At 47.3% G+C, this 27270-nt stretch overlaps 1 protein-coding gene across 1 annotated transcript in view; it reads right to left on the reverse strand.

Annotated features, from left to right (window-relative positions):
- The window catches only part of mrps5 (mitochondrial ribosomal protein S5), a gene marked incomplete at its 5' end in the record, with an annotated part of 106804 nt that extends 88890 nt beyond the window's left edge, over positions 1 to 17914 (reverse strand). The window contains 4 exon segments of the mRNA XM_055665571.1: positions 2537 to 2770; positions 9240 to 9303; positions 9306 to 9373; positions 17771 to 17914. Coding sequence (XP_055521546.1) covers positions 2537 to 2770; positions 9240 to 9303; positions 9306 to 9373; positions 17771 to 17914 — 510 coding nt within the window.
- Between the last annotated feature and the right edge of the window lie 9356 nt (positions 17915 to 27270).

The raw sequence follows: 27270 nt of genomic DNA on the forward strand, positions 1-27270 counted from the left end.
GGCTTCTTAAAAGTGGCTCCACTACTTCTCCCCCCTTCTCTTCCCCCCCCCCCCTCAACCCCCCTCTTTTAAAGGGCTTACCATACAGTGTGCTAGCTGTCTTAACCTTCCTGTTCATCGCGGTGTGTGTCTGTATCACCTTGGCTTTGCACCGTGTGAATTTCAGACAGTGCTCCCCCCGCTTTCCCAGGCCCCCACCTTTGCGATGTGTGTGTGTGTGTGCATGTGTGTGTGTGTGCGGGTGTGTGTGTGTGTGCGTGCGTGCGTATGTGTGTGTGTGTGTGTGTGTGCGTGTGTGTGCGGGTGTGTGTGTGTGTGCGTGTGTGTGTGCGTGTGTGTGTGCGTGTGTGTGTGTGTGTGTGTGTGTGTGTGCGCGTGTGTGTGTGTGTGCGTGTGCGTGTGTGTGCGTGTGTGTGTGTGTGCATGCGTGCATGTGTGTGTGAGTGTGCGTGCATGCATGCGTGTGCGATGTGTATGTGTGTGTGTGTGTGATGTGTGTGTGCGCGTGTGCTTGTGTGTGCGTGCGTATGTGTTTGTGTGTGTGTGCGTGTGTGTGTGTGTGTGCGTGTGGGTGTGTGTGTGCTTATGTGTGTGTGTGTGTGCGTGTGTGTGTGTGTGTGCGCACGCGCGTGTGCGGGTGTTTATGTGCGTGTGTGTGTGCGCACGTGTGTGTGTGCGTGTGTGTGTGTGCGCGTGTGTGTGTGTGTGCGTGTGTGTGTGCCCACGTGTGTGTGTGTGCGTGTGTGTGTGTGTGCGTATGTGTGTGTGCGTATGTGTGTGTACGTGTGTGTGTCCACTCTGACAGTCGCCGATCCAGTTCCTGGTTTTTCAGGTGACTGCCGGCAACATGACAGTCTCCAGCAGTCTGCTGAAAAATCGCCTAAGTGAGACAAACCCATTACAATCCAGAACCCTCAGTGAATGTTGGGTATATGGAACGAGCTGCAGAGGAGGTAGTTTAGTTTACTTTAGTTTAGAGACACAGCGTGGAAACAAGCCCATCGGCCCACCGAGTCCGTGCCAGCCAGCGTTCCCCGCACATTAACACTATCCTACAGATCAATGAGGACTTTCAATAGGTGATTGGACAGGCAGCTAAAAGAAACTAATGAGCGGGGTTTTCAAGGAAGAGCGGGGGAATAGACAATAGACAATAGACAATAGGTGCAGGAGTAGGCCATTCGGCCCTTCGAGCCAGCACCGCCACTCAATGTGATCATGGCTGATCATCCCCAATCAGTACCCCGTTCCTGCCTTCTCCCCATATCCCCTGACTCCGCTATCTTTAAGAGCTCTATCTAGCTCCCTCTTGAAAGCATCCAGAGAACCGGCCTCCACCGCCCTCTGAGGCAGAGAATTCCACAGACTCACAACTCTCTGTGGAATTCTCTCCTCGTCTCCGTTGTAAATGGTTCTAAAAGAATAGGAATTGATGAGATTAATCTGCTCAAAGCCGACACAGGCCCACCACATTAAATGCTTCCCTCCGATCTGTCAATGTTCTAGGATAACAATCACTGCAGGGAAAGCTTAAACCCCTCAACAGAAGAAGCTTATTTTCGATGTGAAAGCTGAAATGTCTTGGCAGCCAGAGCATTAGACCCAGAAGTATTCACCTGAAGTAAACGCCCAGCCTTGGCTGATATAGGAACTCAAGACTAGGCCATATAGGTAGATACAGGCATGCTGGTGGGAGAGTCTAAGACCAGAGGTCACAGCCTCAGAATACTGACCAGTTGCATCGTGGCTTGGTTCGACAATTTGAGCGCCCTGGAGAGGAAAAGACTACAAAAAGTAGTAAACACTGCCCAGTCCATCATCGGCTCTGACCTTCCTTCCATCGAGGGGATTTATCGCAGTCGCTGCCTCAAAAAGGCTGGCAGTATCATCAAAGACCCACACCATCCTGGCCACACACTCATCTCCCTGCTACCTTCAGGTAGAAGGTACAGGAGCCTGAAGACTGCAACATCCAGGTTCAGGAATAGCTACTTCCCCACAGCCATCAGGCTATTAAACCTGGCTCGGACAAAACTCTGATGATTAATAACCACTTTCTGCTATTTGTACTTTATCAGTTTATTTATTCATGTGTGTATATATTTATATTATGGTATATGGACACACTGATCTGTTCTGTAGTAAATGCCTACTATGTTCTGTGTGCTGAAGCAAAGCAAGAATTTAATTGTCCTATACAGGGACACATGGCAATAAACTCACTTGAACTTGCAATTTAAAGGGCACTCTTTTCAGAAAGGGGGTGAGGAGGAACTTCTTTAGTCAGAGGGTGGTGAATCTGTGGAAGTCGTTGCCACAGAAGGCTATGGAGGCCAAGTCGGTGGATATGTTTAAGGCAGAGATAGACAAATTCTTGATTAGAACGGGTGTCAAGGGTTATGGGGAGAAGGCAGGAGAGTGGGATTGGGAGGTTGAGATCAGCCATGATTGAATGGCGGAGTAGACTCGATGGGCCGAATGGCCGAATTCTACGACAATACTTGTGAAGGTGCGAGTGTCTATCACCGTCTCCTACCTCCATTGGGACCGGGGTCAGGGGGTCCCAGGCTGATGCCGCCCCAAGAGCTGCCAGTCCAGCCTCGCTCTCTTTTGATCTTCATCTTCCTTCTCTTGTCCCACTCCTCCTGCTGGAGCAGCGCCCGTGCCCGCACCTCTTCCTGCTCTTTCGGCTCACGCTTGCCGATCGATTGAATGGTTCCGCTTCTCACCACAGGGGCGTTCAATCCAGGCCAGAGGAACCCAGCTTGTCCTGAAACACAATAGACAATAGACAATAGGTGCAGGAGTAGGCCATTCGGCCCTTCGAGCCAGCACCGCCATTCACTGTGATCATGGCTGATCATCCCCAATCAGTACCCCGTTCCTGCCTTCTCCCCATATCCCCTGACTCCGCTATCTTTAAGAGCCCTATCTAGCTCTCTCTTGAAAGTATCCAGAGAACCGGCCTCCACCACCCTATGAGGCAGAGAATTCCACACTCACAACTCTCTGGTCAAGAAGGCTCACCAGCGTCTCTTCTTCCTGAGGAGACTGAAGAAGGTCCATCTGTCTCCTCAGATCCTGGTGAACTTCTACCGCTGCACCATCGAGAGCATCCTTACCAACTGTATCACAGTATGGTATGGCAACTGCTCTGTCTCCGACCGGAAGGCATTGCAGAGGGTGGTGAAAATTGCCCAACGCATCACCGGTTCCACGCTCCCCTCCATTGAGTCTGTCCAAAGCAAGCGCTGTCTGCGGAGGGCGCTCAGCATCGCCAAGGACTGCTCTCACCCCAACCATGGACTGTTTACCCTCCTACCATCCGGGAGGCGCTACAGGTCTCTCTGTTGCCGAACCAGCAGGTCGAGGAACAGCTTCTTCCCAGCGGCTGTCACTCTACTCAACAACATACCTCGGTGACTGCCAATCACACCCCCCCCCACGGACACTTATTATTATTTATTCAAATCGTGTGCTATGTCGCTCTTCAAGGGAGATGCTAAATGCATTTCGTTGTCTCTGTACTGTACACTGACAATGACAATTAAAATTGAATCTGAATCTCTGTGTGAAAAAGTGTTTCCTCATCTCCGTTCTGAATGGCTTACCCCTTATTCTTAAACCCCTGGCCCCTGGTTCTGGACTCCCCCAACATTGGGAACATGTTTCCTGCCTCTAGCGTGTCCAAACCCTTAACAATCTTATATGTTTCAATGAGATCTCCTCTCATCCTTCTAAACTCCAGAGTGTACAAGCCCAGTCGCTCCAAAACAAACCAGGAGGATCCACTGAAAATGCGTTCAGCCAAGTGAACAAACATAGAAACATACAACCATACAACATGAGCTCAGGGCGTGGAGAGGTACGAGCAACTGGGACCTTGTAGCCATGACTGAAACCTGGATAAGGGGCAGGACTGGCAGCTCAATGTTCCGGGGTACAGGAGCTTCAGGAGAGTGACGGAAAAAAAACGGGGGGGGGGGGGGGAGGGTTGCATTGTTGGTTAAAGAGGATGTCACGACTGTGGTAGACACTAAATGCTGGAGTAACTCAGCGGGACAGCCAGCACCTCTGTAGAGAAGGGGTGAGATGCTGCCTGTCCCGCTGAGTTACTCCAGCATTTTGTGTCTACCTTCGATTTAAACCAGCATCTGCAGTTCTGTCCCACACATCATGTCACGGCAGTGGTGAGAGGTGACATTACAGACAGTTCGTCTGGTGAGGCTATATGGGTGGAGCTGAGGAACCAGAAAGGGATGATTGCCTTGTTGGGGGTGTACTACAGACCCCCGAATAGTCAACAGGAATTAGAAGAACAAATGTGCAGGGAGATAGCAAAAGGATTTGAGTATAGGAGCAGGGAGGTTCTACTGCAGTTGTACAGGGTCTTGGTGAGACCACTCCTGGAGTATTGCGTACAGTTTTGGTCTCCAAATCTGAGGAAGGACATTCTTGCCATAGAGGGAGTACAGAGAAGGTTCACCAGACTGATTCCTGGGATGTCAGGACTTCCATATGAAGAAAGATTGGATAGACTCGGCTTGTACTCGCTAGAATTTAGAAGATTGAGGGGGGATCTTATAGAAACTTACAAAATTCTTAAGGGGTTGGACAGGCTAGATGCAGGAAGATTGTTCCCGATGTTGGGGAAGTCCAGGACAAGGGGTCACAGCTTAAGGATAAGGGGGAAATCTTTTAGGATCGAGATGAGGAAAACTTTTTTCACACAGAGAGTGGTGAATCTCTGGAACTCTCTGCCACAGAGGGTCGTTGAGGCCAGTTCATTGGCTATATTTAAGAGGGAGTTAGATGTGGCCCTTGTGGCTAAAGGGGATCAGGGGGTATGGAGAGAAGGCAGGTACGGGATACTGAGTTGGATGATCAGCCATGATCATATTGAATGGCGGTGCAGGCTCGAAGGGCCGAATGGCCTACTCCTGCACCTAATTTCTATGTTTCTATGTTTCTCTAAGAACGTAAAAAAAAATAGACAATAGACAATAGGTGCAGGTGTAGGCCATTCGGCCCTTCGACCCAGCACCGCTATTCAATGTGATCATGGCTGATCATCCCCAATCAGTACCCCGTTCCTGCCTTCTCCCCATATCCCCTGACTCTGCTATCTTTAAGAGCCCTATCTAGCTCTCTCTTGAAAGCATCCAGAGAACCGTACTCCACCGCCCTCTGAGGCAGAGAATTCCACACACTCACAACTCTCTGTGAGAAAAAGTGTTTCCTCGTCTCCGTTGTAAATGGTTCTAAAAGAATAGGAATTGATGAGATTAATCTGCTCAAAGCCGACACAGGCCCACCACATTAAATGCTTCCCTCCGATCTGTCAATGTTATAGGATAACAATCACTGCAGGGAAAGCTTAAACCCCTCAACAGAAGAAGCTTATTTTCGATGTGAAAGCTGAAATGTCTTGGCAACCACAGCATTAGACCCAGAAGTATTCACCTGAAGTAAACGCCCAGCCTTGGCTGATATAGGAACTCAAGACTAGGCCATATGGGTACATACAGGCATGCTGGTGGGAGAGTCTAAGACCAGAGGTCACAGCCTCAGAATACTGACCAGTTGCATCGTGGCTTGGTTCGGCAATTTGAGCGCCCTGGAGAGGAAGAGACTACAAAAAGATTGAGGGGGGATCTTATAGAAACTTACAAAATTCTTAAGGGGTTGGACAGGCTAGATGCAGGAAGATTGTTCCCGATGTTGGGGAAGTCCAGGACAAGGGGTCACAGCTTAAGGATAAGGGGGAAATCTTTTAGGATCGAGATGAGGAAAACTTTTTTCACACAGAGAGTGGTGAATCTCTGGAATTCTCTGCCGCAGAAGGTAGTTGAGGCCATTGGCTATATTTAAGAGGGAGTTAGATGTGGCCCTTGTGGCTAAAGGGATCAGGGGGTATGGAGAGAAGGCAGGAACAGGATACTGAGTTGGATGATCAGCCATCATCATATTGAATGGCGGTGCAGGCTCGAAGGGCCGAATGGCCTACTCCTGCACCTATTTTCTATGTTTCTATGAGATTGCAGACAGCTGCTGGTCAAATAAGGTTGTTGTAGTAGAGGATTTTAACTTTCCCAATGTAGACTGGGGAAATCATAGCGTGAATGGTTTAAATGGGGTGCAATTCCTCAGAAGTGTTCAGGAGAGTTTTCTTAAACAGTATGTGGAGGCCCCCACACGTGAGAGGGCAGCGCTGGATCTAGTATTGGGAAATTGGGAAGGGTAAGTTAATGAAGTGTGTGTGGAGGAGCCTTTTGGAACCAGTGACCACAGTTCGATTAGGTTTAAGATAGTTATGGATCGGGACGGAGAGGGTCCACGTGTTAAAATGCTCAACTTGGAGGGTATGAGAGAAGGTCTCACTCAAGTTGCCTGGAGCAGGTTATTTGGGAGGAAAGGAACATCGGCCAATTGGGATGTTTTTAAATGGATGTAATCGTTCCAGGTGCGACAAAGGTTCACCTGCATCTCCTCCAACCTCATCTACTGCATCCGCTGCTCTAGATGTCAGCTGATTTACATCGGGGAGACTAAGCGTAGGTTGGGCGATCGTTTCGCCGAACACCTCCGCACAGTCCACAATAACCAACCTGACCTCCCGGTGGCTCAGCACTTCAACTCCCCCTCCCATTCCCAATCCGACCTCTCTGTCCTGGGTCTCCTCCATTGCCAGAGTGAGCAACAGCGGAAATTGGAGGAACAGCACCTCATATTCCGCCTGGGTTGCTTGCGTCCGGATGGCATTAACATTGAATTCTCCCAATTTTGCTAGCCCTTGCTGTCTCCTCCCCTTCCTTAACCCTCTAGCTGTCTCCTCCCACCCTCCCATCCGCCCCGCCCTCGGGCTCCTCCTCCTCCCTTTTCCTTCCTTCTCCCCCCCCCAACCCCCCATCAGTCTGAAGAAGGGTTTCGGCCCGAAACGTTGCCTATTTCCTTCGCTGCATAGATGCTGCTGCACCCGCTGAGTTTCTCCAGCAATTTTGTGTACCTGGGATGTTTTTAAAAGTGTATTGAAGACAGCTCAGGATGCGTACGTCCCCGTTAGAGCGAAGGGCAAAGCAGGCAAACATAAGGAAGCTTGGCTGACGAGCGAAATTGGGACGCTGGTCAAAAACAAGAAGGATGCTTGGGACAGGTATAGGCAGCTGGGATCAAGTGCATCCCTGCAGGAGTTTCGGGAACTAAAGAGTAAACTGAAAATGGAAATCAGAGGGTCAAATAGGGGACAGGAGATAGCTCTGGCAGGTAGCACTAAGGACAATCCCAAAAGATTTTATACATACATAAGGGGGAAAAGGGTAACTAGCGACAGAGAGTGGGACCTCTCAGGAATCAACGTGGTCACCTCTGTATGGATCCACAGGAGATGGGCAAGGCCCTCAATGAGTATTTATCCTCTGTATTTACAGAGGGGAAAGACAGTAGGACGGAGGAAATTGGAACAGTCACTGGAAGAGAGCAGTCTTGTTAGCAGTCAGTGTTACCGTCGAAGAAGTAAGTTAGTAAGTAAGTTTATTGGCCAAGTATTCACATACAAGGAATTTGCCTTGGTGCTCCGCCCACAAGTAACAACATGACGTACAGTGACAGTTACAAATGACTCAGAAAACACTAAACATTAATAATAACCATAAGCATATAACCATATAACAATTACAGCACGGAATCAGGCCATCTCGGCCCTACAAGTCCGTGCCGAACAACCTTTTACCCTTAGTCCCACCTGCCTGCACTCATACCATAACCCTCCATTCCCTTCTCATCCATATGCCTATCCAATTTATTTTTAAATGATACCAACGAACCTGCCTCCACCACTTCCACTGGAAGCTCATTCCACACCACTACCACTCTCTGAGTAAAGAAGTTCCCCCTCATATTACCCCTAAACTTCTGTCCCTTATTTCTGAAGTCATGTCCTCTTGTTTGAATCTTCCCTATTCTCAAAGGGAAAAGCTGGTCCATATCAACTCTGTCTATCCCTCTCATCATTTTAAAGACCTCTATCAGGTCCCCCCTTAACCTTCTGCGCTCCAGAGAATAAAGACCTAACTTATTCAACCTTTCTCTGTAACTTAGTTGTTGAAACCCAGGCAACATTCTAGTAAAGTATTAATAATAAAACATTAATGATAAAACACCATTGATCAAGCATGTGAACCAACAAAATACCAGATCAAAGGGAGGCTACAGTACTGAAGGTACTGTTGTGTTTGAAGGCAGACAAATCCCCAGGGCCTGATCAGATATATCCAAGGACATTGCGGGAAACTAGAGAGGAAATTACGGGAGCCCTGGTTGAGATTTACGAGTCGTCCTTAAATACAGGAGACTCCATTTCCAATTGTCTCACACCTGTTGAACATATAACTGAGAACAGCCTAGTACCGGAAGGTGCCCTTCAGCCCACATAGTCCGTGCTAAACATGCTGTCAAATAAACTAATCTCCTGTGTCTACACTTGCTCCATATACCCCCATTCCCTATGTGGGGCCGGCACGGTGGCGCAGCGGTACAGCTGCTGCCTCACAGCGCCAGAGACCTGTGTTCGATCCTGACTACGGGTGCTGCCTGTACGGAGTTTGCACGTTTCCGGCTTTTCTCCGGGTGCTCCGGTTTCTTCCCGCATTCCAAAAGACGTGCAGGCTTGTAGATTAGTTGGCTTGGGTAAATTAGACGATAGACAATAGGTGCACGAGTAGGCCATTCGGCCCTTCGAGCCAGCACCGCCATTCAATGTGATCATGGCTGATCATCCCCAATCAGTACCCCGTTCCTGCCTTCTCCCCATATCCCCTGACTCCGCTATCTTCAAGAGCCCTATCTAGCTCTCTCTTGAAAGCATCCAGAGAACCGGCCTCCACCGCCCTCTGAGGCAGAGAATTCCACCGACTCACCACTCTCTGTGAGAAAAAGTGTTTCCTCATCTCTGTTCTAAATGGCTTACCCCTTATTCTTAAACTGTTTGTGGCCCCCGACTGTCCCTAGTGTGTGTAGGATAGAACTAGTGAATGGGGATCGCTGGACGGTGCAGGTTGAGTGGGCTGAAGGGCCTGTTTCCGCGCTGGATCTCTAAACTAAACTAAACATGTTACCGCTCTCAGGGAGTTATTGACACAGAGACTACGATCCCTCAGTGCAACGATTCCGTGAAGGGGTTTGCCATTAACTGTATATTATTGGGGCTTCACATAGTTTATTAGATGTTATAGTTGCTTTACCTTCTCCGACCATCTGTCCTCTGTTCAAATCCTTCTTGATCCTCCTCTTGGTTCGCTTGCCCCTTTGCCCCTCCCCTTGCGCGCACCGGACCCAGACTCCGCCAGCACCCCTCGCCATAACTCATCGGCCGTCACTGTGGAGACAAAAACACTTTCAACACTTTGGTGGCAAAAGCAAGGGGGCAGAGTGTTATCACAATTGGGGTTAGGTTAGGTAAAGGGGAGGTGCAGCGAGACCTGGGTGTTCTTGTACACCGGTCACTGAGAACCGGCCTCCACCACCCTCTGAGGCAGAGAATTCCACACTCACAACTCTCTGTGAGAAAAAGTGTTTCCTCGTCTCCGCTCTAAATGGCTTACCCCTTATTCTTAAACTGTGTGGCCCCTGGTTCTGGACTCCCCCAACATCGGGAACATGTTTCTTACCTCTAGCGTGTCCAAGCCCTTAACAATCTTATATGTTTCAATGAGATCCCCTCTCATCCTTCTAAACTCCAGAGTGTACAAGCCCAGCTGCTTCATTCTCTCAGCATATGACAGTCCCGCCATCCCGGGAATTAACCTTGTAAACCTACGCTGCACTCCCTCAATAGCAAGAATGTCCTTCCTCAAATTAGGGACCAAAACTGGTGGCATAGAATTTCATTTGTAGCTGTATACAGCATAGTAAGTAAGTAAGTAAGTAAGTAAGTAAGTAAGTAAGTAAGTTTAATTTTATTGCCCAAGTACTCACATACAAGGAATTTGCCTTGGTGCTCCGCCCGCAAGTGACATCATGACATACAGTGAGTTACGAATGATACATAAAACATGAAACATTAATAATAAAACATTATCAATTAAACATGTGAATTAAATAAAATACCAGAGCAAAAGGAGGCTACAGATTTTTAGTTGTTGAGTAGAGCAACTACTCGTGGATAAAAACTGTTTTTATGTCTGGCTGTGGCAGCTTTGACAGTCCGGAGTCGCCTTCCAGAGGGAAGTGATTCAAAGAGTTTGAAGAGTTTGATACAGGCCCTTCCGCCCACCATGTTGACCAAAGGGGCTGTCCCACTCGAGCGACCTAATTGGTGAGTTTAGAAGAGTTTGAAAAAATGACATGTTGAAGACCTCCTTTGACTATGTAGAAGTCCTCCTTCGACTATATTGAAGACCAGCTACGACTAGCTACGACTAACTTTGGGAAAATTGTACACTGAATATTGGAGAGTACAGACGACCTCCTTCGACCTCCTTCGATCTCCCTTCGACTATGATGAAGTCTATATACGACTACCTTCGACTACCAAGCCGACCTACTACAACTAAATCTACGAGTAAAAAAAGTACCAATTTTTTCAATGGAGACCTTTTTTTGACATATTGAACAAACCACCGCACCATTCTCGAGCATGAAGGAGAGTTACGAAGACCTCCTACAACCTCGTGTCGACCATGCTGTGAGTATGAGTCGAGGGCAAACTCGCCAGAACTCGCGGATTAGGTGGCCCAAGTGGGACAGGCCCTTAAGTAGGCATCCTGGACTAGTCCTATTTGCCTGCATTTGAACCCCACCACTCTAAACGCTTCCTACAACAATTTGGAAGCAATTTGTATGCAAAACGAATGCAGCAAATCACATATTCAAGCAAATAGCACATTTAGCAATTTAGTTCAAAAGCCCCCAGGATGATAAATGAGTGTCATGAGATTATTCATATTGCTGCTTTTAAAATGACTAAAATTTCAAAGGTCATGACTTTTGGTTGGTTCTATATATATAAATAAAAAAATTCTGGAAGTGCACAGCCAGAGATGGTAACATTCTTGCTATTGAGGGAGTGCAGCGTAGGTTTACCAGGTTAATTCCTGGGATGGCGGGACTGTCATATGCTGAGAGAATGGAGCGGTTGGACGTACACGCTGGAGTTTAGAAGGATGAGAGGATATCTCATTGAAACATATAAGATTGTTACGGGTTTGGACACGCTAGAGGCAGGAAACATGTTCCCGATGTTGGGGGAATCCAGAACCAGGGGCCACAGTTTAATAATAAGGGGTAAGCCATTTAGAGCGGAGACGAGGAAACACATTTTCTTTCAAAGAGTTGTGAGTCTGTGGAATTCTCTGCCTCAGAGGGCGGTGGAGGCTGGTTTGCGAATGGTATGTTGTCCTTCATAGCAAAATGATTTGAGTATAGGAGCAGGGAGGTTCTACTGCAGTTGTACAGGGTCTTGGTGAGACCACACCTGGAGTATTACGCACAGTTTTGGTCTCCAAATCTGAGGAAAGACATTCTTGCCATAGAGGGAGTACAGAGAAGGTTCACCAGACTGATTCATGGGATGGCAGGCCTTTCATATGAAGAAAGACTGGATAGACTCGGCTTGTACTCGCTAGAATTTAGAAGATTGAGGGGGGATCTTATAGAAACCTACAAAATTCTTAAGGGGTTGGACAGGCTAGATGCAGGAAGATTGTTCCCGATGTTGGGGAAGTCCAGGACAAGGGGTCACAGCTTAAGGATAAGGGGGAAATCCTTTAGGACTGAGATGAAAAAAACATTTTACACACAGAGAGTGGTGAATCTCTGGAATTCTCTGCCACAGAATGTAGTTGAGGCCAGTTCATTGGCTATATTTAAGAGGGAGTTAGATGTGGCCCTTGTGGCTAAAGGGATCAGGGGGTATGGAGAGAAGGCAGGTACAGGATACTGAGTTGGATGATCAGCCATGATCATATTGAATGGCCGTGCAGGCTCGAAGGGCTGAATGTCCTACTCCTGCACCTATTTTCTATGTTTCTATGTTTCTAAGAGCTGTTCCGAGTTTAAAAAAATTAAACTCGTGGTAAGCACGGAGAATGAACGTAGCGGGTACGTCGGAGCTCGGGGACGTCTCTTAGCGGCTCGTAACGCTAACGGCAGGTACTCGGGAGGACTCGCTAACGGCAGGTAAGCACGGGAAGACTCGTGAAGATTTTTCAACATGTTGAAAAATGTCCACGAGAGCCCCGAGTACCGACGAGTGGCCATTACCGTAAATCTCTGAGTTCCAATCAGGGCAAACTCGGGAGAGCTCTTGGAATGAACTCGTACCGTGGGACAGGGCCATTAGGAATGAGATGGATATTGATCTATGATTAGGCCTCCCATTGTATTTTTCCATCGGTATTGATTATTGTCTTGTAGGGAGACAAAAATGGTGGGGAAACTCAGCGGGTGAGGCAGCATCTATGGAGCGAAGGAAATAGGCGACATTGCCAATTTCCTTCGCTCCATGCAAAGAGTTGAACAATCTCCACTATAGGAAATAGGCAACGTTTCGGGCCGAAACCCTTCCGGGTTTCGTCCCGAAACGTTGCCTATTTCCTTCGCTCCATAGATGCTGCCTCACCCGCTGAGTTTCTCCAGCATTTATGTCTACCTTCAATTTTTCCAGAATTTGCAGTCCTTTCTTCTACAACCCCAACATTGGCTTGTAGGGGTTTCCTTCCCCAGTAATCTCACCCTCTTAGTTTATGAGGGTATAAAAGGGTGAACTTTCGGTTTGGGGCGTGCCGATTGTCTTTACTCTGTTCTATTTGCGGGAGGCTGTGTTGGGCTCGAGTGAGTAGTACCGAGGATCGGACCCCGAGGTATTGTATACATTCAAATAAGAGTTGGAATTCCAGTGGTCATATTCGGTGTTTGACTCAACCAGACTAAGGGTGGGTGGGGGAGTTTAGATCCGGAATTATCATTGCTTGCAAACCCAAACCTATCACAGAGTCCGAAGAAGTGTCTCAACCCGAAAAGTTGCCTATTTCCTTCGCTCCATAGATGCTGCCTCTGCAGATGCTGGAAAATTGAAGGTAGACAAAATTGCTGGAGAAACTCAGCGGGTGCGGCAGCATCTACGGAGCGAAGGAAATAGGCAACGTTTCGGGACGAAACCCGGAAGGGTTTCGGCCCGAAACGTTGCCTATTTCCTATAGTGGAGATTGTTCAACTCTTTGCATGGAGCGAAGCAAATTGGCAACGTCGCCTATTCCTTCGCTCCATAGATGCTGCCTCACCCGCTGAGTTTCTCCAGCATTTTTGTCTACCTTCGATTTTCCAGCATCTGCAGTTCCTTCTTAAACAGAGTCACGGGCCCTTCAGCCTAACGTCCAACATGTCCCAGCTACACTCAGCCCTCCAAAGCTGTCCAATCCATGTGCCTGTCCAACTGTTAAATGTTGGGATAGTCCCCCGACTCAACCACCCTCAACTATGAGCTATAATATACAAAATATTTTGATTATGTCATTTGAACCAAAGTTCCAACGAGATTTTGAACAATGAGATACGATGCATCTTCGTAATAAATCGTAAAGTGCTGACGAAATTATTTAAATGCATCTTTTGGCCTCTCTCCACTGGCTGCCTGTTCAGTATAGGATTCGTTTTTAAATTCTTTTATTTACTTTTAAATCCCTAAGTGGTCTTGCCCTGTCCTACCTGTCTGAGCTTCTTCACCCTTATTCGCCCTCCCGCTCTCTCAGGTCAGATGATCAGCGGAAGCTCAGAGGGGACCGTGCCTTTGAGGCGGCACGCACACCCCCATCCACATTAACGGGACGGAGGTGGAACGTGTTTCTAGCTTCAGGTTCCTGGGAGTCAACATCTCCGATGACCTCTCTTGGACCCACAATACCTCTACTCTGATCAAGAAGGCTCATCAGCGTCTCTTCTTCCTGAGGAGACTGAAGAAGGTCCATCTGTCTCCTCAGATCCTGGTGAACTTCTACCGCTGCACCATCGAGAGCATCCTTACCAACTGCATCACAGTATGGTATGGCAACTGCTCTGTCTCCGACCGGAAGGCATTGCAGAGGGTGGTGAAAATTGCCCAACGCATCACCGGTTCCACGCTCCCCTCCATTGAGTCTGTCCAAGGCAAGCGCTGTCTGCGGAGGGCGCTCAGCATCGCCAAGGACTGCTCTCACCCCAACCATGGACTGTTTACCCTCCTACCATCCGGGAGGCGCTACAGGTCTCTCCGTTGCCGAACCAGCAGGTCGAGGAACAGCTTCTTTCCGGCGGCTGTCACTCTACTCAACAACGTACCTCGGTGACTACCAATCACCCCCCCCCCCCCCCCCCCCCGGACACTTATTATTATTTATTCAAATCGTTTGCTATGTCGCTCTTCCAGGGAGATGCTAAATACATTTCGTTGTCTCTGTACTGTACACTGACAATGACAATTAAAAATGGAATCTGAATCTGAATCTGAATCTTTGCTGTGTCGGCTCCGAGATTATGGAATGAATTGCCTCTGCACGTTAAGCAGGCCCCTTCTCTAGCTGTTTTTAAGTCACTCCTGAAGACATATCTATTCTCAATGGCCTTTGTAGACCAGTGAGGTGTTGAATTGTTGATTAACTTTATTTGCTTGGTTTTGCTGCGTGGTTCATACTCGTGTTTTATGTTTTTTAATTTATTGTTTGGATTTTCGTATGTAATTTATGCGCCTCGTGTTAGTTGTATGTTCTGTTGTTCTGCCTGTTTTATGATGTCTTAACATAGAAACATAGAAATTAGGTGCAGGAGTAGGCCATTCGGCCCTTCGAGCCTGCACCGCCATTCAATGTGATCATGGCTGATCATCCAACTCAGTATCCCGTACCTGCCTTCTCTCCATACCCCCGATCCCCTTAGCCACAAGGGCCACATCTAACTCCCTCTTAAATATAGCCAATGAACTGGCCTCAACTACCCTCTGTGGCAGAGAGTTCCAGAGATTCACCAATCTCTGTGTGAAAAAAGTTCTTCTCATCTCGGTTTTAAAGGATTTCCCCTTTATCCTTAAGCTGTGACCCCTTGTCCTGGACTTCCCCAACATCGGGAACAATCTTCCTGCATCTAGCCTGTCCAACCCCCCAAGAATTTTGTAAGTTTCTATAAGATCCCCTCTCAATCTTCTAAATTCTAGAGAGTATAAACCAAGTCTATCCAGTCTTTCTTCATAAGACAGTCCTGACATCCTGACGTCTTGCTTGTTTTCTTTTTTATGTACAGCACTTTGGTCAGCTTTGGTTGTTTTTAAGGTGCTTAACAAATAAAGTTATTATTATTATTATTATTAAAAAAGTTTAAAAGTAAAATAATTTTATTCTCTGTGGACATATTAAAGTTCTCTGCCTCTTTTCTCAAAGACTTCTTCTGCCCACGGCAGAGAGCGCAGATGGCATAGTCAGATTGAAAAGCCTTCAGCATTCAGTATTTATGATTCAGCACGATGCTGCAACCAACGTGCCTGCTGAGTTTGAACACACAGTGAATCCGACTGCACTAGGTTAGCCTGAAATACAAACTCGTACACAACACCTGTTTCTCAGCTTCGTGAAAATGCTCAGTTACAGCTGCTCAACTAATCGAAAAACCATTTCCCCTCTCACAATGTGCTTTTTAGCAGCAATGTGGTAATGGTTGAACACTGAACATCTTACTGATCTGTAGAGGACAAAACAGCCCAACTCATCGGTCCGAAGAAGGGCCTCGACCCGATCCGTCACCTATCCATGTTCTCAGTGAGAGTGGAGGTTGTTACACTGTCTTCGGAGAGAGGAGAACTGAAAAGTCATGTGTGTGTGTATATATTTATACAATGGTATATGGACACACTGATCTGTTCTGTATTCATGCCTACTATGTTCTGTTGTGCTGAAGCAAAGCAAGAATTTCATTGTCCTATCAGGGACACATGACAATAAACTCACTTGAATCTTGAATCATGAAATGCTAGGTAGACAAAATTGCTGGAGAAACTCAGCGGGTGCGGCAGCATCTATGGAGCGAAGGAAATAGGCGACGTTGTCAATTTCCTTCGCTCCATGCAAAGAGTTGAGCAATCTCCACTATAGGAAATAGGCAACGTTTCGGGCCGAAACCCTTCCGGGTTTCGTCCCGAAACGTTGCCTATTTCCTTCGCTCCGTAGATGCTGCCGCACCCGCTGAGTTTCTCCAGCAATTTTGTCTACCTTCAATTTTCCAGCATCTGCAGTTCCCTCTTGAACTGATGCTTTTTGGTGGACACTTTTGGAAGCAGGGATGTAAAGTAAAGTGAAGTATCTTTTATTGTCATCCAGACTTTTCAGTCTGAACGAAATTTCAATGCCTTGCAGTCATAGAAACATACAAAATAGGTGCAGGAGTAGGCCATTCGGCCCTTCGAGCCTGCACCATTCGCCATTCAATATGATCATGGCTGATCACCCAACTCAGTATCCCGTACCTGCCTTCTCTCCATACCCCCTGATCCCTTTAGCCACAAGGGCCACATCTAACTCCCTCTTAAATATAGCAAATGAACTGTGTGGCCTCAACTACCTTCTGTGCAGAGAATTCCAGAAATTCACCACTCTCTGTGTGAAAAATGTTTTTCTCACCTCGGTCCTAAAAGATTTCCCCCTTATTCTTAAACTGTGACCCCTTGTTCTGGACTTCCCCAACATCGGGAACAATCTTCCTGCATCTAGCCTGTCCAACCCCTTAAGACTTTTGTAAGTTTCTATAAGATCCCCCCTCGATCTTCTGAACTCTAGCGAGTACAAGCCAAGTCTATCCAGTCTATCCTCAACTACCTTCTGTGGCAGAGAATTCCACAGATTCACCACTCTCATCTCGGTCCTAACATAGAATAAAATAACAAAACACACACTTGACATAGATTTAACATCCACCACAGTGAGTTCACCAGGCACCTCTTCACTGTGATGGAAGGCAAATGAGTTAAAGTCCTTAACAATATAACCATATAACAATTACAGCACGGAAACAGGCCATCTCGGCCCTACAAGTCCGTGCCGAACAACTTTTTTTCCCTTAGTCCCACCTGCCTGCACTCATACCATAACCCTCCATTCCCTTCTCATCCATATGCCTATCCAATTTATTTTTAAATGATACCAACGAACCTGCCTCCACCACTTCCACTGGAAGCTCATTCCACACCGCTACCACTCTCTGAGTAAAGAAGTTCCCCCTCATGTTACCCCTAAACTTCTGTCCCTTAATTCTCAAGTCATGTCCTCTTGTTTGAATCTTCCCTATTCTCAAAGGGAAAAGCTTGTCCACATCAACTCTGTCTATCCCTCTCATCATTTTAAAGACCTCTATCAGGTCCCCCCTTAACCTTCTGCGCTCCAGAGAATAAAGAGCTAACTTATTCAACCTATCTCTGTAACTTAGTTGTTGAAACCCAGGCAACATTCTAGTAAATCTCCTCTGTACTCTCTCTATTTTGTTGACATCCTTCCTATAATTGGGCGACCAAAATTGTACACCATACTCCAGATTTGGCCTCACCAATGCCTTGTACAATTTTAACATTACATCCCAGCTTCTATACTCAATGCTCCGATACCAACGAACCTGCCTCCACCACTTCCACTGGGAGCTCATTCCACACCGCTACCACTCTCTGAGTAAAGAAGTTCCCCCTCATGTTACCCCTAAACTTCTGTCCCTTAATTCTGAAGTCATGTCCTTGACTCTTCCCAACTTGTTCGCCCTCCAAGCTTACGTTTGTTGAAGAAGCTGCTGCTCCTGTACTGGTGGAGGAGCCAGGGGTGCGGTGTGGCTGCGGGCGATGCCGTCTGCAGGACCGAGGCACAGCGAAGAAACGACCAGCTGCTCCGAGTCCAGGCAGCCCTCAGCAAAACACAACCTGCAAAGAGTCAAGACAAGCCGAGTCAAGTCACTTTTATTAATACAGCACATTTAAAAAAAACAACTCTCACTGGCCAAAGTGCTTTGGTTAAGAATTTAAGAAGGAACTGCAGATGCTGGAGAATCGAAGGTTACACAAAAAAGCTGGAGAAACTCAGCGGGTGCAGCAGCATCTATGGAGCGAAGGAAATAGGCAACGTTTCGGGCCGAAACCCGGAAGGGTTTCGGCCCGAAACGTTGCCTATTTCCTATAGTGGAGATTTTCAACTCTTTGCATGGAGCGAAGGAAATTGGCAATGTTGCCTATTTCCTATAGTGGGGATTGCTCAACTCTTTGCATGGAGCGAAGGAAATTGGCAACGTCGCCTATTTCCTTCGCTCCATAGATGCTGCTGCACCTGCTGAGTTTCTCCAGCTTTTTTGTGTAACCTTTGGTTAAGAATTTAATTGGTTAAGAATAGTATAACGTAGAAACATAGAAAATTGTATATCTTTATTGTCATTTTCCTGAGTATTCACATACACAGAGGAAACAAAAAAACGTTGCTCAACCAGTGTCCATTCAGTGTGCATTAAAAATAAATATAAATAAAAATACATATATCATGAACAAATTAACACTCTACTCTCTACTAAACATCAACAGGCGTTCCGATCGGCAGCGGCACGACAGTGGCTCTGCTGCAGTGTGTCCAGGTTGGTGGTTTGTGCGCGATACTTTGGCAGGGGGCAAAGTCCGTTTAGCAGTCTTATAGCCTGCGGGAAGAAGCTGAGGAGCATCCTGCTGGTTTTGCAGCTAATGCTCCTGTACCTCTTCCCAGATGGCAGGATGAGAAAATAGGTGCAGCAGTAAGTAAGCCATAGTCGCGGCTGGTTGCCCGAAAATGTTCAACATGTTGAAAATCCAGTGGCGACCAGAAAAAGGTACGACTCTTTGGGCGACTACTCACGACCGTACAGGCCGTGGCTTCCCTAATGAGGCCTCGCCAACTTTCTTATACGATACGATAGGAGCTTTATTTATCCCAGGAGGGAAAATTGATCTGACAACAGACACAATAGAAAATAGACAATAGACAATAGGTGCAGGAGTAGAGGCCATTCGGTCCTTCGAGCCTGCACCGCCATTCGATATGATCATGGTGGAGGCCGGTTCTCTGGATGCTTTAAAGAGAGAGCTAGATAGGGCTCTTGAAGATAGCGGAGTCAGGGGATATGGGGAGAAGGCAGGAACGGGGTACTGATTGGGGATGATCAGCCATGATCGCATTGAATGGCGGTGCTGGCTCGAAGAGCCGAATGGCCTACTCCTGCACCTATTGACTATTGTCTTGTCATCTCTGTTCCCCCATCTGACTATCACGTCACCCTCATCTGTATCCACCCATCACTTGTGTAGGAAGGAACTGTAGATGCTAGTTTAAACCGAAGATAGACACGAAAAACTGAAGTAACTCAGCAGGTTCGGCAGCATCTCTGGAGAAAAGGAAAATGTGACATTTCAGGTTGAGACCCTTGTTCTATATGCCCTCTATATATCTCGTTCCCCTTTTCCTTGACTCAGTTTGAAGAAGGGTCTCGACTTGAAACATCACCTATTCATTTTCTCCAGAGATGCTGCCACTCCCGCTAAGTTACTCCAGCTTTTTGAGTCTATCTTCTGCCTATCACTCGCCAACCAGCTCCACCTTACTCCATCAGTCCGAAGGAGGGTCCCGACCCAAAACGCCACCTGTCCATGTTCTCCAGGGATGCTGCCTGACCCGCTGACTTACTCCAGCACTCTGTGAAACGTCACCTATCCATGTTCCCCACAGATGCTGCCTGACCCGCTGAGTTACTCCAGCACTCTGTGAAACGTCACCTATCCATGTTCTCCACAGATGTTGCCTGACCCGCTGAGTTACTCCAGCACTCTGTGAAACGTCACCTATCCATGTTCTCCATAGATGCTGCCTGACCCGCTGAGTTACTCCAGCACTCTGTGAAACGTCACCTATCCATGTTCTCCACAGATGTTGCCTGACCCGCTGAGTTACTCCAGCACCTGGTATCTAGTTTTGTAAACGGGTATCTGCAGGTTCCTTGTGTCTACATCTTTAACAGTGCTCTTGTCTCAGAAAGTTCCCCTGAAGATGTAAATGTCACCATCTCCCATTCACCCGAGAGAAAGATGAGTGGAGCAACAAAAAAACTCAAGGAATTACAATCCCGAATACTTCACGCAGAGGGAAAACGACTACGGTCTATGATTAAAGGGAGAGTGATTAACATTTAGCAATTGAACAGAGAGCTGTGTCGTGCCTGAAATACCTGATTGAACAGTAAAGCATAGCTACATTAGTGAAGAGGCAAGTGTCAGCGGATGTTAGTTCTATGGGTTTCCAGAAAGTGTATTAAAGTGAATGTATCTCTCATAAGAGATTTTTAGCTAACGTTGACATTTGTGAAGCTGCAGGCAGATTATTGATCAGGAAATTGGCTGAGTTGCAAGATCTAATTGGCCGGCACTTTCATTAGCAGATTGTGGCTCCCGTGTTCCCTGAAGGTTCTGCATTAGGGGCAGCAAGAATTCACCATGTTTATATTCCAGGCTGATCTGCTGAAATGCGAGGTTTGCCTCACGAGGCGAGGTTAAGCAAGCGCTGCCTGGCTTAGAATCACGAAAGGAGGCTTCATTAAAATCGACAACCTTCCTGTACGCGCACAACTGGCTGCATACGCGGGAATCGTGCAAAACAGACCCTTTAGCCCACTGAGTCCACACCGATCAGCGAGCCCCACACACTAACACTAACCTACAATTTACTATTTTTACCGAAGCCAATTAACCAACAAACCTGTATGTTTCTGTAATCTGTGGAGAGAAAGGGCAGGTAACATTTTGGACCAAAACCCTCCTTCAGCTTCCTAGGGGACCTGACTATAGATGGCAGCATCTCTGGTGAGAAGGCAGGGGCGACGTTTCGGGTCGAGACCCTTCCTCAGTCTGAAGAAAACGTCACTCATTTCAGTCTGAAGGAAGGTCTCGACCCGAAACGTCGCCTGTTCCTTATCGCCAGAGATACTGGTTCTCTGGATGCTTTCATAGAAACATAGAAATTAGGTGCAGGAGTAGGCCATTCGGCCCTTCGAGCCTGCACCGCCGTTCAATATGATCATGGCTGATCATCCAACTCAGTATCCCGTACCTGCCTTCTCTCCATACCCCCTGATCCCCTTAGCCACAAGGGCCACATCTAACTCCCTCTTAAATATAGCCAATGAACTCTTGTTATGAAGGCCAACATGCCATTCGCTTTCTTCACTGCCTGCTTGAACTGGCCTCAACTACCCTCTGTGGCAGAGAGTTCCAGAGATTCACCACTCTCTGCGTGAAAAAAGTTCTTTTCATCTCGGTTTTAAAGGATTTCCCCTTTATCCTTAGGTTGTGACCCCTTGTCCTGGACTTCCCTAACATCGGGAACAATCTTCCTGCATCTAACCTGTCCAACCTCTTAAGAATTTTGTAAGTTTCTATAAGAGAAGTTTCTATAAGTTTCAAGAGAGAGCTCGATAGGGCTCTTAAAAATAGCGGAGTCAGGGGATATGGGGAGAAGGCAGGAACGGGGTACTGATTGGGGATGATCAGCCATGATCACATTGAATGGCGGTGCTGGCTGGAAGGGCCAAATGGCCTACTCCTGCACCTATTATCTATTGTCTGAGGAGACGACTCACGACCATACAGGTGACATGTCGCGGGGTGAAGCCTGGACGGTCGTGAGTAGTCGCCCAAAGAGTCGTACCTTGTTCTGGTGAAACTTTTCGGCGACCTGTAACGGCCTATGACGGGTGGCGACAGTCGCCGAAAAAGTTGCGTAAGTGGGACAGGCCCTCGAGTTGCTGTTTGTCGATGTTGAGCTTTTAAGGGCATGACGGGATACAAGACTACTGCCGGCGAAAGATCAGCCATGCTGTCGGCAAGTGTTGATGCAGACGTGACAAATTAAAGGCTGATTCTATTTCCAAATACATGTTTTGTGACTGTACGCGTGTAATACGCATACCAGCACGTCTAACAAGTTCAACGTCATTATTTGATTTGATGTCCGCGTGTTTATTAATCATGGGTATCAGCGTCTTGCTGTGTACAAAAAAACCTCTGCTATTTTCCCTGTTGCTATTGACTCAGATGATAGAATGGGAAGCTAAAAGTAATGCAATGTGACAGTTTTCTGGCTATCTCTTGAGATAATATTTATGTTCATCTTGAGCACATGCATTCTGTCAAAGTAGTAAATGAGCCAGATCAGTAAGGAACGTCATGAACACTGACTCATTCCCGTTACCCGAGACTCTGAACTACATTTTTAAAGGATTCAGACATAGGTGCAGGAGTAGGCCATTTGGCCCTTCGAGCCAGCACCGCCATTCAATGTGATCACGGCTGATCATCCCCAATCAGTACCCCGTTCCTGCCTTCTCCCCATATCCCCTGACTCCACTATCTTTAAGAGCCCTATCTAGCTCTCTCTTGAAAGTATCCAGAGGACCGGCCTCCACCTGAGGCAGATAATTCCACAGACTCACCACTCTCTGTGAGAAAAAGTGTTTCCTCATCTCTGTTCTAAATGGCTTACTCCTTATTCTTAAACTGTGGCTCCTGGTTCTGGACTCCCCCAACATCGGGAACATGTTTCCTGCCTCTAGCGTGTCCAAACCCTTAACAATCTTATATGCTTCAATGAGATTCCCTCTCATCCTTGTGAACTCCAGAGTGTACAAGCCCATTTGCATTTGTGCCCTTTAAGCATTCCTCTCATTGAATCATATCGCAGGGAAACAGGCCCTTCGGCCCAACTCGTCCACGCTGACCAAGATGCCCCATCTATACTAGCCCCATTTGCTCGGATTTGGCCATTTGCCACTAAACCTAACCCATGCATGTACCTGACCTAGTGTCTTTTAAATGTTGTTATAGTCCCAGCCGCAACTACCTCCTCTGGCAACTTGTTCCATACACCCACCACCCTCTGTGTGAAAAGGTTACCCCTCAGGTTTATATTAACTCTTTGTAGAAACAAAGAACTGCAGATGCCAGTTAACACAAAATGCTGGAGTAACTCAGCGGGTCAGGCAGCATCTCTGCAGAACGTGGATAGGTGTCGTCTTCAGACTGAGAAGGGAATGAGAAAAATTGGTCTGAAGAAAGGTCCCGACTCAAAATGTTCGCCGGGATGCTGCCCGACCAACGAGTTATTCCAGCATTTTGCATCCTTTCATATTAAATCTTGTTCCTAATTTGAGGAAGGACATTCTTGCTATTGAGGCAGTGCAGCGTAGGTTCACAAGGTTAATCTCCGGGATGACGGGACTGTCATATGAGGAAAGATTGGAAAGACTGGGCTTGTATTCACTGGAATTTGGAAGGAGGAGAGGATATCTTATAGAAACGTATAAAATTATAAATGGACTGAACAAGCTAGATGCAGGATAAATGTTCCCAATGATGGGGGAGTCCAGAACCAGGGGCCACAATGTAATGGCCCTGTCCCACAGTACGAGTTCATTCCAAGAGCTCTCCCGAGTTTAAAAAAAAATCAAACTCGTGGTAAGCACGGAGAATGAACGTAGTGGGCACGTCGGAGCTCGGAGACATCTCTTAGCGACTCGTAACGCTAACGGCAGGTACTCGGGAAGACTCGCTAACGGCAGGTAAGCACGGGAAGACTCGTGAAGATTTTTCAACATGTTGAAAAATGTCCACGAGAGCCCCGAGTACCGACGAGTGGCCATTACCGTAAATCTCCGAGTTCGAATCAGGGCAAACTCGGGAGAGAGCTCTTTGAATGCACTCGTACAGTGGGACAGGGCTTTAAGAATAAAGGGGAGGCCATTTAAAACTGAGATGAGAAATAAACTTTTTCACCCAGAGAGTTGTGAATTTGTGGAATTCCCTGCCACAGAGGGCAGTGGAGGCCAAGTCACTGGATGGATTTAAGAGAAAGTTAGATAGAGCTCTAGGGGCTAGTGGAATCAAGGGATATGGGGAGAAGGCAGGCACGGGTTACTGATTGTGGATGATCAGCCATGATCACATTGAATGGCGGTGCTGGCTCGAAGGGCCAAATGGCCTCCTCCTGCACCTATTTTCTATGTTTCACCCTAACGATACGATATGATAAAACTTTATTGATCCCCGGAGGGAAATAGGTCTGCCGACAGTCACAACATGCAAAAGTGTACAAAAACGTGAAATTAAAAGTGACCTCCCCTTAGTAGAGGATTCAAAACTAGAGTCCCCCCCCCTCCCCCACCCCGGGTCCTCCTTTGTTATCCCACCGTCTCTCAAGGTGGGCTCCCCTTGCCGGGTCCCAATTGTTATTCAAGACGCCCCCCCCCCCCCCCATGTGCTCCTCTTGTTTTCGATTACCTCCCACCCCCCCCTCAAGAAACAAACACGTCTGTGGTGAGTCTGTGGAATTCTCTGCCTCAGAGGGCGGTGGAGGCCGGTTCTCTGGATGCTTTCAAGAGAGAGCTAGATAGGGCTCTTAAAGATAGCGGAGTCAGGGGATAAGGGGTGAAGGCAGGAACGGGGTACTGATTGTGGATGATCAGCCATGATCACATTGAATGGCGGTGCTGGCTCGAAGGGCCAAATGGCCTCCTCCTGCACCTGTTGTCTATTGTCTACTGACTTTTGCAAATTACTTCAATTAATAAAAGTAAATATTACGTAAGTAAGTAAGTAGGTTTATTGGCCAAGTATTCACATACAAGGAATTTGCCTTGGTGCTCCGCCCGCAAGTGACAACATGACATACAGTGACAGTTACTTCAGCACAATTGCCTTTGACTTGTTCTCGACTCTGTTGTTTTTTTGGAATTTATTCCCCAATTGACTTCAAACCTTAACGATTAGAGGCCACTTAGCTTTTCAAGCTGTGCAGTGTTATCATGGAATTTCTAATGGTTTTCTCACAGCCAAGAGAGCCCACAAGAGCTATTTATTCTGCAGATAACAATGTATAGTAATGACGGCCAGTGCTAAAATGATGGAGCTTTCAATATGTGGGAGATCTTTGATTCACTTTTATTCTGCCAAAATGACTTCCAGTGTCTGCTAATGAGCTCTGCTGTGTTTACCATTATTTTTTCAATGGACACATTCAAGGCCCTGTCCCACTGTACGAGCTAATTCAAGAGTTCTCCCGAGTTTCCCCTGATTCGAACTCGGAGATTTACGGTAATGGCCACTCGTCGGTACTCGGGGCTCACGTGGATATTTTTCAACATGTTGAAAAATCTTCACCAGTCTTCCCGTGCTTACCGTGTTTCGCGAGTACCCACCGTTAGCGTTACATAGAAATTAGGTGCAGGAGTAGAGGCCATTCGGCCCTTCGAGCCTGCACCGCCATTCAATATGATCATGACTGATCATCCAACTCAGTATCCCGTACCTGCCTTCTCTCCATACCCCCTGATCCCCTTAGCCAGAAGGGCCACATCTAACTCCCTCTTAAATATAGCCAATAAACTGGCCTCAACTACCCTCTGTGGCAGAGAGTTCCAGAGATTCACCACTCTTACGAGCCACTAAGAGACATCCCCGAGCTCCGACGTACCCGCTACGTACATTCTACGTGCTTACCACGAGTTTGATTCTTTTTTTAACGGGGGAGAGCTCTTGGAATGAACTCGTACAGTGGGACAGGGCCTTTAGTCTTATTACTTGAAACTTGGACCGTGTTGACGTTTGTTTATTCAAAAATATACTTCAGCCTGGAAGACACAGAGTGCTGGAGTAACTCAGCAGGTCAGGCAGCATCTGTGGAGAACATGGATAGGTGACGTTTCACAAGGTGCTGGAGTAACTCACTGTTGTTAAGATTGTTAAGGGTTTGGACACGCTAGAGGCAGGAAACATGTTCCCGATGTTGGGGCAGTCCAGAAACAGGGGCCACAGTTTAAGAATAAGGGGGAAGCCATTTAGAACAGAGACAAGGAAACACTTTTTCTCACAGAGAGTTGTGAGTCTGTGGAATTCTCTGCCTCAGAGGGTGGTGGAGGCCGGTTCTCTGGATACTTTCAAGAGAGAGCTAGATAGGGCTCTTAAAGATAGTGGAGTCAGGGGATATGGGGTGAAGGCAGGAACGGGGTACTGATTGGGGATGATCAGCCATGATCACATTGAATGGCGGTGCCGGCTCGAAGGGCCGAATGGCCTACTCCTGCACCTGTTGTCTATTGTCTAAGCATGAGGAGGCACCTCATTGAAATTTACAAATAGTGAAAGGCCGGGATAGAGTGGAAGTGGGGAGGATGTTTCTACTAGTGGGAGAATCTAGATGGCACCGCCTCAAGTAAAAGGAAGTAACTGGAGATGAGGAGGAATTTCTCCAGCCAGAGGGCGTTCTTCCACAGACGGCTGCGGGGGCTAAGTGTTTTAATGTGGAGAGTGACAGATACTTGATTGGCAAGGGTGTCAAAGGTTATAGGCAAGGGCGAAGGCAGCAGGACAGGGTTGAGGGGGGAAAGACCAGCCAATAGACACAAGACAATAGGTGCAGCAGTAGGCCATTCGGCCCTTCGAGCCAGGACCGCCATTCAATGTGATCATGGCTGATCATCCCCAATCAGTACCCCGTTCCTGCCTTCTCCCCATATCCCCCGACTCCGCTATCTTTAAGAGCCCTATCTAGCTCTCTCTTGAAAGTATCCAGAGAACCTGCCTCCACCGCCCTCTGAGGCAGAGAATTCCACACTCACCACTCTCTGTGTGAAAAAGTGTTTCCTCCTCTCCGTTCAAAATGGCTTGAAAGCCACGATTGAATGGTATAGACTTGATCAGCCAAATGGCCTAATTCTGCTCCTATGATTTAAGAACTTATAAGGAATGAGAAGTAAGGGGACAGTATTTGTAACCCAAATATAAACTTATATACAACCGAGATTAGCAATTTGATAACTGGTCATTTTTGCAGATGATAGGGTTTGGGAGCTGTAAAAGTGCTGGGTTTTGAGACACCGCTTTACCTTGAAGGGATCAAGGTAACACTAGAGCTTCATCAGTCTGAAGAAGACTTTTGGCCCCAAACGTTGCCTATTCCCTTTGCTCCATAGATGCTGCTGCACCCGCTGAGTTTCTCCAGCATTTTTGTCTACCTTCGATTTTCCAGCATCTGCAGTTCCTTCTTGAACACTAGAGTTTTATGACTAACTTTATTCCCCCTGAAGTGCCCGACTTCTGCGCTTGCTGCCTCTGTGTGAGGGATGCTGTGTCTTATCAACTGCTTTGTGACAGAAGCCTGGAGAATGTTGAAATCAATGCAGCCAGCACCACAACGCAAACAACACACCAGTAAACAATGT

The sequence above is a fragment of the Leucoraja erinacea genome, unplaced genomic scaffold, assembly GCF_028641065.1.
Source record: "Leucoraja erinacea ecotype New England unplaced genomic scaffold, Leri_hhj_1 Leri_134S, whole genome shotgun sequence".
NCBI lineage: Eukaryota > Metazoa > Chordata > Chondrichthyes > Rajiformes > Rajidae > Leucoraja > Leucoraja erinaceus.